The 16,041-nt window shown below is 43.2% G+C and overlaps 1 protein-coding gene across 1 annotated transcript in view; it reads left to right on the top strand.

Moving 5' to 3' along the window:
• LOC136582685 (uncharacterized) overlaps window positions 1–16,041 on the top strand; it is a 52,862-nt gene that overhangs the window by 14,560 nt on the left and 22,261 nt on the right. The window contains exons 6-8 of the mRNA XM_066583876.1: window positions 1,417–1,499; window positions 6,841–6,893; window positions 12,645–13,533. Coding sequence (XP_066439973.1) covers window positions 1,417–1,499; window positions 6,841–6,893; window positions 12,645–13,533 — 1,025 coding nt within the window. The remainder of the gene's footprint in view (window positions 1–1,416; window positions 1,500–6,840; window positions 6,894–12,644; window positions 13,534–16,041) is intronic.

Genomic DNA, 16,041 nt, shown 5'->3' with positions numbered 1-16,041 from the left:
CAAAACTTGTCATGCAGTTACATCTCAAGCAGATATGCAAATAATTAGAATTGTGGTGTGATAAGATGAACAGTCTTACCACCTGAGGCCCTAAAAGTGGTACCACCCATGGCCTATAAAAAGGCTCTCAGAGGCTATTTATGTGTATTGGACCTCATTGTCTGCTTGTGTAGAGCTTGTTGACCACTAGACATTCCTCTATGACACAATCAAAGAGATTAGTTAACAGAGTTTGAGAGGGGCGCATTATTGGAATCCAAAAAGCTGAATGGTCTTATCGACAAATTGCCCACCAACTGTGTCTTCCTGACAAGTTTGTTAGGAATTGTGTTGGGACCAATGCTCAGGACGCCTTCAACAGACAACGAGTAAAGAAGATCTTCTAATCGTTCGAGAGGCATGTTTTGTTGTCCACCATCCAGAAACAGGTGGCACCATCACTACAGGCCCCTGTGTTTGTGGAAACCATCTCAAGATACTTGGCTGAAGGACATTTGGTCTCATGGCACCCATTACATGTACTGCTTTTGACACCCCCCACCGTTGCCTCCGTTTCAGTGGTGTCATGAACAATAAAACTAGACTGCTACTGAGTGGGACCGGGTTGTCTTCAGCAACGAATCCAGGTTTAGTTTGGGCACCAATAATGGCCATATTCGTTTCTAGAGACCGGGGGTAAGCACTTCAATCCTGCCTTTGCTGTAGAGAAGCACACTGCCCCCACTGCTGATGTGTTGGTCTGGGGGAGGGGGCATCTCATACGACCTAGTAGTCTCACACCTAGTGGTGGTACGAGGGACAATGACAGCTCAGCGATATGTTCAGGACATCCTGCAGCCACATGTATTGCCTCTTAGACAGGACTACTAAGAGGAATTTTCCAGAAGGATAATGTTTAGCTGCACAAAGCAAGGGTGTCAGAGGAATACCTCCAACATTTCCAAACTTCCATGGGCTGCCCATTCATTAGATTTATCACCAATAGAACATGTATGGGACCATCTGGAAAGTCAACTTTGACAGCCTACAAGTTTGCATGATCTAGTAGCTCAGTTACAGCAAATGTGGACTGATATACCCATGACATTGTACAGAACCTGCATGCCTCCATGCCCACCCGTATCACATCTTACATCCAAACTATAAGTGGCCCAATATGGTCCGAGAGCCTCTCTTCAATTGTTCAGTTTTCCACAATAAATTATCCTTTTGCTCTGATATTATAGTCACTTAAATCAACGTTACAGTCACGTGTAGAAAGTGTCATTTAATAGGACAACTCCTTCTAGGTTCTTTGATTTTGTTTTTTGTTAATGAGTATATTTTTCTGTGTTGTGTTCTATATTATGAAAAGCAAATTGCCAAAATTACATAATTATTTTGACCATTTCTTTTCCATTATTATTTTACATCCAGCATAACTTCTGACATGAGTTGTGAAGAAAGTGAAGAGAGTGATTCTATACCAACTCCAAAAGTGTACAGCGTTTTCTCTCTCAGTGAGTTCTCTATATTATGTTTCTTTCTACTAGTAATGGATTTTATGTTTTTGTAAAAGTTGGTTTAGGGATTTCACTATATGCTGTATACACCTCTCCCATTTTAACTGTTATACACTCAAATTTTTAGCACTCCTTATCTGTCTTAGGCTGGATTCACATCACATTCAGAGATTGTTTTGTAGGACTGTTATCAATTGTCATACCAAAGTATGGAACTGTATGCCTAAACAGTTTGTCTGTCGTTGACTGCCATTAAAAATGTATAATACATTTACAATTTACATACATTGAAAAGCTGTCGGATATTCTTTTCAATACAGTTGGGGCTGGAGGATCCTGACGTATCTCAGTATGCCAAAAGCAGACCCTTTTGGCATATCTTTATCAATAAAAAAATCCATAGACCTGTTGGCATATACATTTAGGATATTTTTCTGATTTATATCTCAACTGCTCACCACAGAACTGGTTTAAATTGAGACTTATTGATAAACTGACTTGCCAAAAGTCATGGGACAGGAACCCCTCCAGCCTGGTGAAGTGCAGTAACTCAACGTGGCATCAATTCCACAAGTGGATGGAAAATGTCCAGAGGGATATTGAGCCATACCATCGTGATAGCCACCCCTAGCTCCATGATAGTTGCAGGTGCAGTATCTTGGGTGCGGACCTCTCCGCCACATTCAATAAATGCTCTATTGTCAGACGAACAATTTTAGGAACTCTCTAGAATGCTCCTCGATCCAATGGCACACCGTCCATTATCCTGGCGGAATTATCTCTTCATTGTGGGGGATACATGAAATCCATGAAGGGTTGCAAATGGTCACCAAGCAGTGAAACGTAGTGAGCATGTGTCAATGATTTGATTAGGTGGACCCAACCAATGCCATGAGAACACACCCTACACTAGTGTGGAACCACCACCAGCCTGCATAGTGCCTTGTTGACAACTGGGGTGCATGGCCTAATGGGTTTTCTGCGACACACCCAAAACAATTCAAAGTAGATAGTTCCACAGCAGCAATCTTTTCAAGATATATATTCACCAATGAAGCAAGATGGTTTGCACATCCAGATAGAGGTAGGATCCACTCCCCCAGTCAAATCCATGCTAAGAGTGATTGACAGCAAACTTTAGGTGCATAAAATAGAACTTACATCCCCATGGATGTCTATTTATTCCTTCAAAGTCATAAAAAAGCGACGTTTTGACTGACCAACAGCAGTCTTTGTCAAGCTCACAAATGCAATGTACATCTTAGCCTTTAATCAAAACCCTCCACCAATGACATAATACTACATTTGATTAGCCTTATTTAAAAAAAATGTGTAATACTACCAAAACAATTGTTATTATGATTTATAAGACACTGCTATAAGTTGCTAGTCTTCTAGGATCCATTAGGCAATCTCATAAGCCCAGGTGAGGCACTATGTCTGGTGTCTTGGTGATAACGAAGGCAGTCTGGTGGGTCTTCTGCTCCCATATCCCATGGAAGCTAAAGAATGCTGTACTGAGCTGATATGCCGGTGGGGCCTCCTGCACTGAATGTGATTTCTGCTTCTGCGTTCACCCGTGCGACACTGTCGATCGAGGAATGTTAAATGCGCGCACAAATGTGGAAATAAAATGTCCCATCCATCTGGCACGCACTATCATGTCTACTTCAAACTACAATAGTTCACATTTTCTTTGCCAAGAGCATGCTGGCCAGTGTTCAACCTCACTCATAAGATAACACCCCACAACTTGTACGGGTGTGGGTGTTCCCAAGCGTCACCTGAGGTAATGCTGCTTCATAAACAATTTACTTGCTGCTATCCCATGACTTTTTGCACGTTGGGGCATATTTGTTGTATGACAGCTACAGGAAAAGTTTTTTCAAAGAAGTGTTTTTTTTTAAAGGGGTTTTGTCATTGAAATAAAAATTATCTAAACTTACCTATTCCTTCCCTGTCTGTCTCCTTATCACATCTTCTCCTGGTTGAGCTTCTCCAGTGCCCCAGGTCAGCTCACTGCAGGCTGAGCCCAGCTTGTTATGAAGGCTGCTTTATCACAAACTCCTTCCTGCTCGGTCAGTGAAGGTCACATCCCTGTGCTGTAGCTTCACTGCCTAGGAAGGAATTGTAATCTATTTCAGAGACAGCTCGCATGAGCAGTCTCTGAAGAAGATAGGCAGTCCTCCTGCTGGCCTGTGAGCTGTGATGTAAGGTACGTATCTGAATCAGTATGATTACTGCGAAACCAAGTTTATATAGACTTTTAAAAAAAAGTTTTTTACTACTTTTGCACAATAATAACACGTTTTTAAAGAAAAACAATTGAATCTGCATTATCGCATTCTAAGGCCCATAACATTTTTAACTTTTCAATAGCGGAGCTATATGAGGTTTTAGTTTTTTGAGGAAGAGCTGTAGTTTTTATTAGTACCATTTTGAGGTACTGATGACTTTTGGATTTCTTTTTATTACATTTTTGGGGAGATGAACACAGGAAAAATAGCAATTCTGGCATTACTCTTTTTTTAATTATTTTTGCCGCTTTCACCATGCATGATACATAACAAAATAATTTTATTGTTTGCGATGTTATGGACGTGCTAATACTTATGTGTTGGTTTTTTATTTTTTTGGTATTTTATCCATTTAAAACAAGCTTTATAGGGAAATATATGTATTTTTTTAACAGGATTTTTTTCATTAAATTAAACTTTTATTGAATTTTTTACACTATTTTTAGTCCTCCAAGGAGGACTTAAAGATGTGACAATGACAATGATGTCATTGAATGGCTGTGATTGGCTGAAGGCACGTGTGTTGTCTGGAGGCGGGGATTTCAAGCCCTGCGTCCAGAAAGCAATGCTCTGCCGTGGACCAGGAGGGAGCGACAGCCTGCAGCAGCGCCGCAGAACGCCGGGGGAAGTGAGTACAGGTAGTCCCCGACTTGCGAACAGGTTCCGTTCCGGGAGCCCGTTCGCAAGTCCGTTTTGTTCGCAAGTCGAACAAATGGTAGTATGGAGGGGATCGCGGGTGGATCCCGCTCCATACAACGTCGGGTGCCGGCTGTTCTTACAGCGGGCACCCGGCGGCAGCAGTTCCGACGAGCCACGCCGCTTGTCGGAACTGTTAACACTTTAAATACCGCTCTGACAGCGGTATTTAAAGTGTTAACAGTTCTGACGAGCGGCGCGGCTCGTCGGAACTGCTGCCGCCGGGTGCCCGCTGTAAGAAACAGCCTGCACCCGACGTTCAGGGGGCCCGTACAGCGTCCCACGATGAGATCGCGGGACGCTGTGTGGTTGCTAGGCAGCCGGGGACCTCCTGAAAGGCCCCAGGGCTGCCTATGCAGAGTGACTATCAAGCGCACGGACTGATAGGCGCTCTGCATAGACAGTTCTAGGGCCTTTCAGAAGGCCCCCGGCTGCCCAGCAACCGCGATGTGACCGGACAGGCTTCTATCAGGCTTGATAGAAGCCTGTCCGGTCCCTGCACAGTATGATGTAATGCCATAGCATTACATCATACTGTGCAGGACAGATAGTTCGTATCTTGCGAAATTCGTAACTCGAATGTTCGCAAGTCGGGGACTATCTGTAATGATTTTTATTCTTTGCTCCGCTGTATTCCCGGCGTATAAGGTGACAGTTGGGGGGGTCGTCTTATACGCCCCGTCGCCTTATATGCCGGTATATACGGTATATATTTTTATTGTAACACATTTCTGGATGAATTGCAGGGAAGGGCTTATATATTTAAGCCCTTCCCGACAATTCATCCCACGATCGCCGGCAGCCCATTGCTTTCAGTGGAACCTGCTGTATTGCCGGCTCCATTGAATTCAATGGGCAAACATCGTTCTTCTCTGCCACAGCTGTTACAGCTGTGGCAGAGAAGAATGATTTGTCTTCTATATGTTCTCAATGGGGTCGGCGCTGCTGCCGCCGGCCCCATTGAGCGCATATAGAGAAGAGAACAGGAATCGCAGATCGCACATAGGTGCGATCTGCGATTTCTTTGGCCTAAGAAGGACCGTTGGCGTTGTTGAAGCCTACAATCACTCCTAACGCTCTCCCTATAGCAGCTCCGGCATCAACAGCACTTTCCCTGAACTATGTCAGAATGCATCTGTGGCGAGCCGCGGGCGGGCAGATTTTAATACTCGGGTGACACCTAATCTCGCCAGCCACTCACTGCAGGGGGTTGGTATAGGGCTTGAACGTCGCAGGGGGAAGTTGTAATGCCTTCCCTGTCTTTCTATTGGCCAGAAAAGCGCGCAAATTTCTCAGGGAAGAAAATGAAAGTGACTCGAACATCGCGTGGTACTCGTCTCGAGTAACGAGCATCTCGAACACCCTAATACTTGAACGAGTATCAAGCTCGGACGAGTATGCTCGCTCATCTCTAATTACAATGTCTAAACAAGAATTGTAGTTTTTAAAAAGTTTAGATATACTTTAATGAATGAGAGCCAATAATCATTATAATTATTGGCTCTCATTCATTAAAGTGTAACTAAACTTTTTTAAAACTTCTGGCATTTCCTAACGACATGTCAGAAGTTTTGATTGGTGGGGTTCTGGTGTTTATACCCCCACCCATTGCTAAAATCAACTGTTAGAAGTGCTGGTCTGAGAGCTATGCCCATTCAGCTGTTGCTTTCCTCAGAGCAGGGTACAAGGTCCATAGAAAGTCTTTGGAGTCTGTACACCATTCGCCAATAACAGCAGAACGGGCACAGGCACCTCACTTGAGAGCTTCTGCTATTCGTTTTAGCAATTGATGAGGGTCTCAGCACCCAGAACACGAACAATCAAAATCTGTGAAATGTCCTATGACATGTCAGAAGTTTTTAAAAAATTTAGTAATTTAATTCACCTGTGATAATGTATATGCCACTCATAGAAACCTCTACATCTACTACAACAGACATTGATACCTAAGGCATGGTGTCCATAATTGCTGTTGATGGACAAAAAGGACACTACTAATTCATCGAGGATTATCCAGAATAAAATGAACATCGATTCTTTGACGACAACGTTTTAAACCACTGATTGTTGATGGCTTGAAACGTTGTTTTAGAGATTTACAAAACTGAATGCATATAAAGTCTGGCTTAATGAACACCAATAAACTGGAATATATGCCTTTAGTGCCTCTCTAGACAGTTTTGAAAAACATTTAAAAAGGGACTCATGCAATGCATAAGGGAGAGAGAAGTGTCTTATATGTGAGAAATATGTACCAAATCTATATCATAGTGTGAGCCACATCCAATGTTTGACTTTTTTATTGTTTAAAAATTTGGAAAACTAGTTTTTTTTTATAATTGCAGGATCGCAGACAGGTTGTACTATAGAAATGGCTGAAGCCCAGGACAATCAAAATGTAAGTTTGGGGAATTTGCCCACTTCCACAGCATTAGACAGAACTTAAAAATTATTTTTATATTCATGCTGAACAATATAGAGACTTCTCAAATTTAACTGTCAAGATAACGCTCTAGTGCAGGGAAATACTGAGTTGCATGCAGTACACACTCGTGGAATTCATCTATTACTCAATAGATAAAATTGGAAAGATGCTTTACAAAATGTTTACATATACCGTATATACCGGCGTATAAGACGACTTTTGAACCCCGAAAAATCTGCTCTGCAGTCGGGGGTCGTCTTATGCGCCGGTAATACAAAAAAAAAAAAAGTGTAAAAAAAAAAAATTTATTACTCACCTCCCACGGCGTTCTGTCGCGCTCCGGCAGGATGTCGCTCACTTCTCGTCCCCAGCGCAGCATAGCTTTCTGAATGCGGGGCTTGAAATCCCCGCTTCCAGAAAGCTAATACACACGCCGGCAGCCATGACAGCATTGAATGGCTGTGATTGGCTAAAGCACACCTGGCTTCAGCCAATCACACTATTCAATGACATCATTGAATGGCTGTGATTGGCTGAAGGCGCACGTGTTAGCAATCACACCCATTCAATGATGTCATTGAATAGTGTGATTGGCTGAAGCCACGTGTGCTTTAGCCAATCACAGCCATTCAATGATGTCATGGCTGCCGGCGTGTGTATTAGCTTTCTGGAAGCGGGGATTTCAAGCCCCGCATTCAGAAAGCTATGCTGCGCCGGGAACGAGGAGCGAGCGACAGCCTGCCGGAGCGAGCGACATCCTGCCGGAGCGCGACAGAACGCCGTGGGAGGTGAGTAATGAATTTATTTTTTTTTCTCCACTGTATACCGGCGTATAAGGTGACAGTTGGGGGGTCGTCTTATACGCCCCGTCGCCTTATACGCCGGTATATACGGTAGCACTATCCTCGGCAGGCCTTTTTATTTTTGACATTTTCTTCCCAATTGTACATTTTTAAGGGTTGTTTCACAACTTATGGCGAGTACTGTACAGCTTAATAAATATAGGGCTATTTTTTCAACTTGCCTACAGCTGTTTGAGGCTTTTCTATCTTTATCAGTACAATAAATGGAAACCAAATGGCTCTGCACTTGTTAAGTTTTATGTGTGCATAGTATACATACGTGGTTCTGTGTGCATAGTAGCCACCAAGCACCTAAATGAACAATTTTTTCATGTGTCTGCCTACTATAATAAACAACCACTTGTCAGTTAGTATGTGAGTGCTGTTCATGCTCCACCCTTGGTGACGTCATTGCTCCACCCCTGGTGATGTCATTGCTCCACCCCCACCTGGTGATGTCATCAAAGGTCCTACAACATATATAAAACACAGAGCCTGACCGATAGAAAAAGAACACAGGGCTCTTGAAATGGGGAGGATAAAAATAACAAAATGAGAATACAACTGCGTTGTTATTATCTCAGACACAACTCAGTGGTCCTGGCAGAAGACACCAACCTACTACCACCACAGAGATCTGGTGGGCTGAAGGACCTGCGGTGACGTCACTGCTGTGGGAGGAGTCATTGTGCAGTTTTGTAGAAGAGATCTGGTGGGCTGAAGGACCTGTGGTGACATCACTGCTGTGGGAGGAGCCATTGTGCAGTTTGGTAGAAAGTACTGTATACTGGATAAACCAATGGCAGTTACTTCCAGGGCCTGTGATGGCATCACCATCATGTGATCACCTGTATGGGTGGACTCAGAAAGCACATGACTAGGGGTGATCACTGTATCCAGGAGTCTGGTGATGTGTGGAATAATAGTGTGATGTGTGTTTGATGTGTGTGAATCAGGATGTAACAGAGCTGTTTGTGTCATGTGCTGTGTGTGTGATGTGTGGGGTCAGGATGGATGTAAATGGATGTGCAATGTAGTAGATCTGTGTGCATAATGTGATGTGTGTGATGTGTTGGGTCAGCATGCATGTAGTAGAGCTGTGTTTGTAATGTGTGGGAATCAAGAAGGATGTACTACAGCTGTGTGTGACATGTAGTAGAGCTGTGTGCGTAATTTGTTGTGTGTAGAATGTCAGAATGGATGTAGTAGAGCCGTGTATGTGATAGGTGGGGATCATAATGAATGTACAATGTAGCAGAGCTGTGTGTGTAATATGTGGGAATCAAGATGGATGTACTACAGCTGTGTGTGACATGTAGTAGAGCTGTGTGTGTAATTTGTTGTGTGTGGAATGTCAGGATGGATGTAGTAGAGCTGTGTGTGAGATGTGTGGGGATCATAATGCATGTACCATGTAGCACAGCTGTGGGATGCATTGTGCCACCAGAAACACTGGTATTATAATTTCCTAATAATTACTAGTCAAACTACTAACTACCACTTGTCCATCCAATTTGTATGTGTGTGTGATGTGTGAGACGTGTGGGTTACATGCAGAGCCTAACAGCACCTGTGATGTCAGTTACCGGCTCTTAACTCCACCCCCTGATCACATGACAGCGAGATCATCACAGGTCCTTTATCTTCCTTCTGCAGTGAATGAGGAATTATGGGCAGACTACATCCCTCACAAACCCCTGCGGCCTCAGTTGCTATACATACAGCAGTACTCAATCTGGCAGTTTGTATGTTGTGAGACAGCTGCATACCTGTGTAGAGACTCCAATAAATGACACCTCACAAATTTACACATACCAGCTCTTAGCTCCACCCCCTTATCACAAGACAGTGACATCATCACAGGTCCTTTATCCTCCTTCTGCAGTGAATGAAGAGTTATGGCCAGACTACATCCCTCACAAACCCCTGTGGTTTTAGTTGCTATACATACAGCAGTACTCAGTCTGGCACTTTGCATGCTGTGAGACAGCTGGACATTCCAATAAATGATACCTTACAAATGTTCACATACAAGCCACAAAGTCACCTCAGCAACCAGCTAAAAGATGTAAATCGTGTGCAACTAATATGCAAAAGCAACGTAGCAGAGCTGTGTGTGTGTTACATGCAAGTTGCAGAGCTGTGTGGCGCATTGCGCCACCAGAAACAGTGGTACTATAATTTCCTAATAATTACTAGTCTTCTGATGAAGCTAGGTCGGCACTAGTCCCATAAGGAGAATTAAAAACATTCTCTTTTTAATATGATCATGTTGTATCCTGTTCCCGAGCAGCTTCAGCTAGCAATGCATTTTCTAGTAAATCTAGTATTGCATAGCGGCCAATATGATCAGGGGCCATACGTGTAATACATGAATGGATCAAGTTTGTCAGAACGAAAGCTGGTACTCAACAGGAGAGGAGTCTCCAGCAATGGCATCCATATACCTTTTGTTTTGCAAGTCAGTGCGTAGATTTCATTCAAAAAGCTTTTAAGACAAAGTAATCAAGACAATGATGACATTGGTATATGGTTATGTAACAAGAAAGAAACCAAAAATAACTGTCAGAATATAATTGCAGATGAACAACCTTAGTGAGCATTCCAGAACGATTCCTATACCAGTTATTTTCCGAAAATTAAATAATTGAACAGGGTTACATCTAATCCTGTAAAGGAAAACAAAAATCTTGGGATAAGGGAGGGGAAGGGGGGATGAGACAAAAGGAAAAGGCGGGTCATGAAGATGAATATAGTGAAAGCTGACCCTCATAGGGATGAGGTTAGAATAAATGGGAAAAGTCAGGAAAGAGGCCAGAGAAACACGTGGTCACTAGCCCCCTATAGTGAGAAGGAGAAGGTGTGGAACCTTTGACATGGCCGACTCCGAAGACACCCACTCCCTGAGTTTAGGGGATGACCTGAATTCTAACCAAGTCTGCCATAAAGCATAGAACCCCGCAATATCCATCTCCTCATCCGCTCTCATCTCCTCGTAATGCACAAGGGTATTGATTGCTTTTACCCAATGGATTCTAGTTTGAAATAGACTGGATTTCCAGAATCTGGGAATTATTTGCCCGACAGCCTGGACAAAAAACCTTAACAGCCCCTTCTTAACACTGTAAATGGACCCCCAGTACATAGATAACAGAGCCACCTCGAATGTGAGAACAATGGATAGGCCACATATGTCATTGTAAAGACCCTCAATGTACGACCAAAGGGCCCCTACTGGGGGACATTCCCACTAAATATGAAACATATTGCCAGGGCCCTTGAACATCTCCAGCACAAAGGAGAGGACTGAGCAAACATTCTGTGTAAGTGCTCCTGGGTTCTGTACCAGCGTGACAGAATTTTGTAATTGAGTTCCTGGAGTCTGGTGAAGGAAGTCCCCTTATGTGTTAAGCCCCATTTACACACAAAGATGATCGCTCAAAATTCATTCAAAAGATAGGATGATTGACAATTTAGCATAAGCTGCTATGAGCACTAATGCCCATTAGCACCTTGTTACCTTCATTTGCATGTAAATGAGCCTCCCTGAGCTGTATGCAGAGAACAGCAGGTAGTCTGTTGTCTGCATATAGCTCCTTTGTTCTGCCAAGGGACTGCAGGTGGATACAATGTTATCAGTGCTCCCATGGAGAATCACAGCATGCGGTCCCTGCTATCAGCTTTCTGGCCGAACAATGGATTTTAATCTCGACTAAAAATCATAGTTCAGACAAAAAGCAAACTATGGTAGCATTTATACTCAACAATTGTTGCTCAAAAGACATATGTTTGAACAACTTTTGAGCGATAATCGTTGCATTTCAATGGGGCTTTAGTATAAAGGCTTTCTGCCGGTACCCCCTAGGAAAAAAGAAAAATAGGCAGGAGAGTCCAAGTTTTTCAGGTGCAATAGAAGACTTATATTTTCATAAGAACATCACATCATCATGAAATACAGCGACGTTTCGACCATTACATAGATGGTCTTAGCTTGACAAAGACCATCTATGTAACGGTCGAAACATCGCTGTATTTCATGATGATGTGATGTTCTTATGCAAATATAAGTCTTCTATTGCACCTGAAAAACTTGGACTCTGCTGCCTATTTTTCTTTTTTCATTGGATTAATCTTTGGGATTAGGATTCAATCCCAGATAGGCGTGCAATAACCTACGAGTGGAAGAACCCCCCCCCCCCCCTTATGGGTTATGGTGAGTGCTGCTGAGTACATTTATTTTCTATCTGTCTACTATGGTACCCCCTAGGAAACTGCCTTCCCTACTTCTTCTCCCAGGCCTCCATGAACCCTAGAGGACTTTTTCCCATCTCCCTTCACAACAGCATCTTGTATAAAAGTGAGATTAGGTGACTGGGGGAGTCCGTGGCGGTGCAGATTTCCTCAAAAGGAGTGAGTGTATTCATTTTTATACCTGCCCCGGGTGTCAGGAAGTCCAAGGAACCCCTCAGCTGACAATATTTCATCCACGCTCCAGGAGGGGCTAGAGTCTCTACAAAGAACCCATTGTGCCAACCACATCTCTCAGCCATGGAGAAGAATTTGTTGTGGTAAATAATAGTGACGTGCTGTCTACAAAGGCTTTAAATTGGGGATTGGCCAACAAGGGTGTAAGAGGACGAGGGATGGAGACTAATGAGCTCTTCATGGCAAAGCCCGACCATGTGACCACTAGTTGAGAAAGCAGAGGAGATAAATTAGGAACTTCCCTGAGCATACTACCCGGAATCCAAAACACCCCTGTGACAACCAGAGCTCCGTTTGATATTTGATTTCTAAGTGTGTAAATTTAATAAAATCTAGTTGACTTCAAATTGGTTGAGTCAATGGGCCTCCTCAACTTAACCTTCTGGTTTTCTTTCAGGATAAAATGGCTACAGAAGATGTACAGAATAGTGATGTCTCTGATACGTCAATGTGTTCAAACAATTCTGAAATGGACAAGACTCCAGAGAGACTGCCTGACATTACCGTGCCTCTCAGTCCCTCAGGATGCTCTACCAAGGAAGAAGCTTTCACAGAAGAACAGCCTTTGTTTTTACAAGATGAAGAAATACCAGACAAAATGTCAGATAGTCCTCCTAAAAAAAAAAAGTCATTAGACAATGTGGTTTCTAATCTTCACAAAAGCAAATTACCCACACAGTCCTCAAACAGCATTATAAAAGATATAAGTACACCTGATGCATCCTCTTACTCTGTTAATAGTGTAGATATACCTGACATACAATCGCCTATATTTTCTAATGGTACAAACAGACCAATAATGCCTTCCATGACCTCTATTACTGCTATTACTGCAAATGAAAGAGCGGCACATCCTTTAGATTGGTCTAATGATGACCTTAATCTTGCCACTGAACAGATACTGTCTACTAACATTAAAGGAAAGTTAGCCCCAGAACCAGTAAGCTGTGCAGATTCTAGTACATTTACGAGGCCTGATGTATCAGTAGGATGTTCTTTAGATTCCTTACAACCAGCTGAAGACCTTGTGGCAGAGCCTGGAGCAATTTTGTGCTCTCCACTTGATCTGGAGAAAGATGGGAGCGAGACAGAAGAGTCTAAAAGTGTTAGTGATTCCTTACTGGAGAAGATGGAAAGTGACATTTCAACATCTCAGTGCGATAATAGAGAAATCCCAGGTCCCAATTATATTACTACATTGCAGAATGGGAAAAAAGGATGTAACGGAGGAAACCCTTCTCAAGTCATCAGCCCTCAGGAGATAACTGCGCTCTCAAGGAAACTTGGTGTGTGACCATTTGTTTATTTGGCAGTCTGACTGTAAGCCTCATTCACATGACCATATTAGATATCTGTATTAGTCCATATTGCAAAAGCCAGTGTTTAGTCGTTGGAATTTTCTAATTTTGACTGGGTTGGATAACTCTCTCTACTGTGTATAGGGGTTCACTCAACTTTCTCCCAACAGCTGATGGTGGGGGAAGAAGGATAAAGGACGTTGAATTATAAAATAGTTTTATTACACTTCACCACATTAGAGGGCGTCCTACACGATATTAATGGAACAGGAATATCGTGTAGGACGCCCTCTAATGTGGGGAAGTGTAATAACTTGACGTGGCATTGATTCCACAAGTTGAACTGCAAGCGTCTAGAGCGATGTTGTGCCATGCTGTCTGGATAACCACCCACAGCTATGTGGAATTCGAAGATGCAGTATCCCGGGTGCGAATGACCTCTCAATCACATCCCATAAATGCTCAATTGGGCTCACATTTCCAGAATGCTCCTCAAACCAATTCTGGGCAACTTGGCCTGATGGCAAAATGCACTATCCTACTGTAATATTCCATCCTTGTTGGAGTACATGAAGTCCATGAAGGACTGTGAATGGTTACCAAACAGTGAACCACCGTCAGCCTGCACAATGCCGGGTTGACTACTAGAGTTCATGGGGTCTGCGCCACAGACGAACCTTACCATCAGCTTGAAACAATTGGTACCATGACTCATGGGACAACGCCACATGTTGCCAGTCCTTTAAGGTCTAGTTAACAACCTCACTAGTCCAGGTTAGGCACTGTATCCAGTGTTGTTGTGTTAGCAGAGGAACTCTAGCGGGTCTTCTGTTCCTGTATCCCAAGATAAATAATACTGTACTAACCTAAGGGATATGTGGCCTTCTGCCTTGGTTGTGGATGTGAGTTCTTTCAGAGTTGCTTTTCGATTAGCACGGGCAATTCTAGTCAGAGCCCAACAGTCATGTTAAAATTATAAAAACATTTTCGAAAATATCACTTTTTTATTGTTGAATTTTTGTCTCATGCAAATATATTTGACACAGAGTTGCCTTAAGTGCATTTTTAACCCCTTAGTGACATAACTAATGTTATCCTTAAGAGCCAGTAAATCGTAACTCCTGTAGTGTTCCAACAGTTGTGGGAGTTTCCAAGTGTCACCTGAGGTAACATCACTTCATAATCAGTTTACATATTGCTATTCCTTGACTTTGGCATATGTAAGTGCTTGGATAATGATCAAATGCTGGCATATGGAGTTGTGACTTCTGTTTGTAATGGAAGCCATCATGCTGTGCTGTATCCATCGCTCCATGGACACCAGCAGTTTCTGCCAAGGTAACTGTAGTTTTGATTGGTAACATAGCACAGCAGCTCATGCAGACGTGAGCACAGCCTAATATGTACATAATGCTAACATTAATACAGAGCTAACTAGGGTTACATATGACTGTTTTTTGCATTAGCTCTAAACTGACATTGATATCCCTTATTAATAGCTTGTATAGACAAATGTGTATATTAATTTCTATGGAGAGTTGAAGAAAGCTACCAGACACATTTTCTAGGACTGTAGTTCTTTATATTGTGTCTAATTTGCGCTTCCACAAAACTGAGACAGAATACTCTTTGCTGCTGTCAGTAGTTATAGCATTTCAAGCACTACCGTGTTTCCCTGAAAAAAAGATCCTGTCATATTAATGTTTGCTCCAAAAGAGGCACTAGGTCTCTTTTTTGGGGGGAGGTCTTATTATTCTTACCTAACAGGCTCGCTCCCTCACTGCTCTGTCCTAGCATGTATTTGCAGGCGCTGTGCCGCCTGTGAGCTCCGTAGCCTTTACCAGTTGACCCTGTCACTTACTCATGGAGTGCAGTGTCACTGTGGCTCACCTGTTGGGATGGCTCTGCCGCCACTTCTGCCTAACCCGCTGCTTTGAGTGGCGCCGCGGTCGTCCGCCCGTGTGAGGAAGGCACCTCTTCCTCCGGCGCCTCTGTGTGTGCTGCCGCTCTCATCCTCGGCCCTGTGTTGATGCAGTCGCAGAATCGCCGCTGTTTTCATGCCATCGCTGAACGGCAGTGCCCGGTGTCCTCCGGCACCTTACCTCAGCCTGCGCGCCCGCTCCATGCCTTGGCGCTGTCCTCCTGGCCTGTCTAAATTTAGTAATGCCCCCCAGCCAATTAGAAGCTGGGGGTGGTACTACATTCTTTGACAGCTGCTACCTTGTCACCACCCCTAACTTCTGGTGGTGACAAGGTACAATAATAGCGAACAAGCCTTTATCCTGGTACACACCACCATTGGCTTTCTCAGAATGTCTTCCCCACGTATTGCTAGGATCCTTTTTATTCTAAGAGCATATAGTCAGATGAACATAAATTAAGTGCTCTCTTGCATCTTACTACATGGAGAAATACAAAGAAAGGGAAATGCAATTCTAAGACAACTTAGCAACTTTTTGGGAAATTTTTGCTGCTAGAGAGCGTAAAAATGCCAGA

The sequence above is a fragment of the Eleutherodactylus coqui genome, chromosome 1 (genome assembly GCF_035609145.1).
Source record: "Eleutherodactylus coqui strain aEleCoq1 chromosome 1, aEleCoq1.hap1, whole genome shotgun sequence".
NCBI lineage: Eukaryota > Metazoa > Chordata > Amphibia > Anura > Eleutherodactylidae > Eleutherodactylus > Eleutherodactylus coqui.
This window is presented reverse-complemented; position numbering and strand designations above follow the sequence as displayed.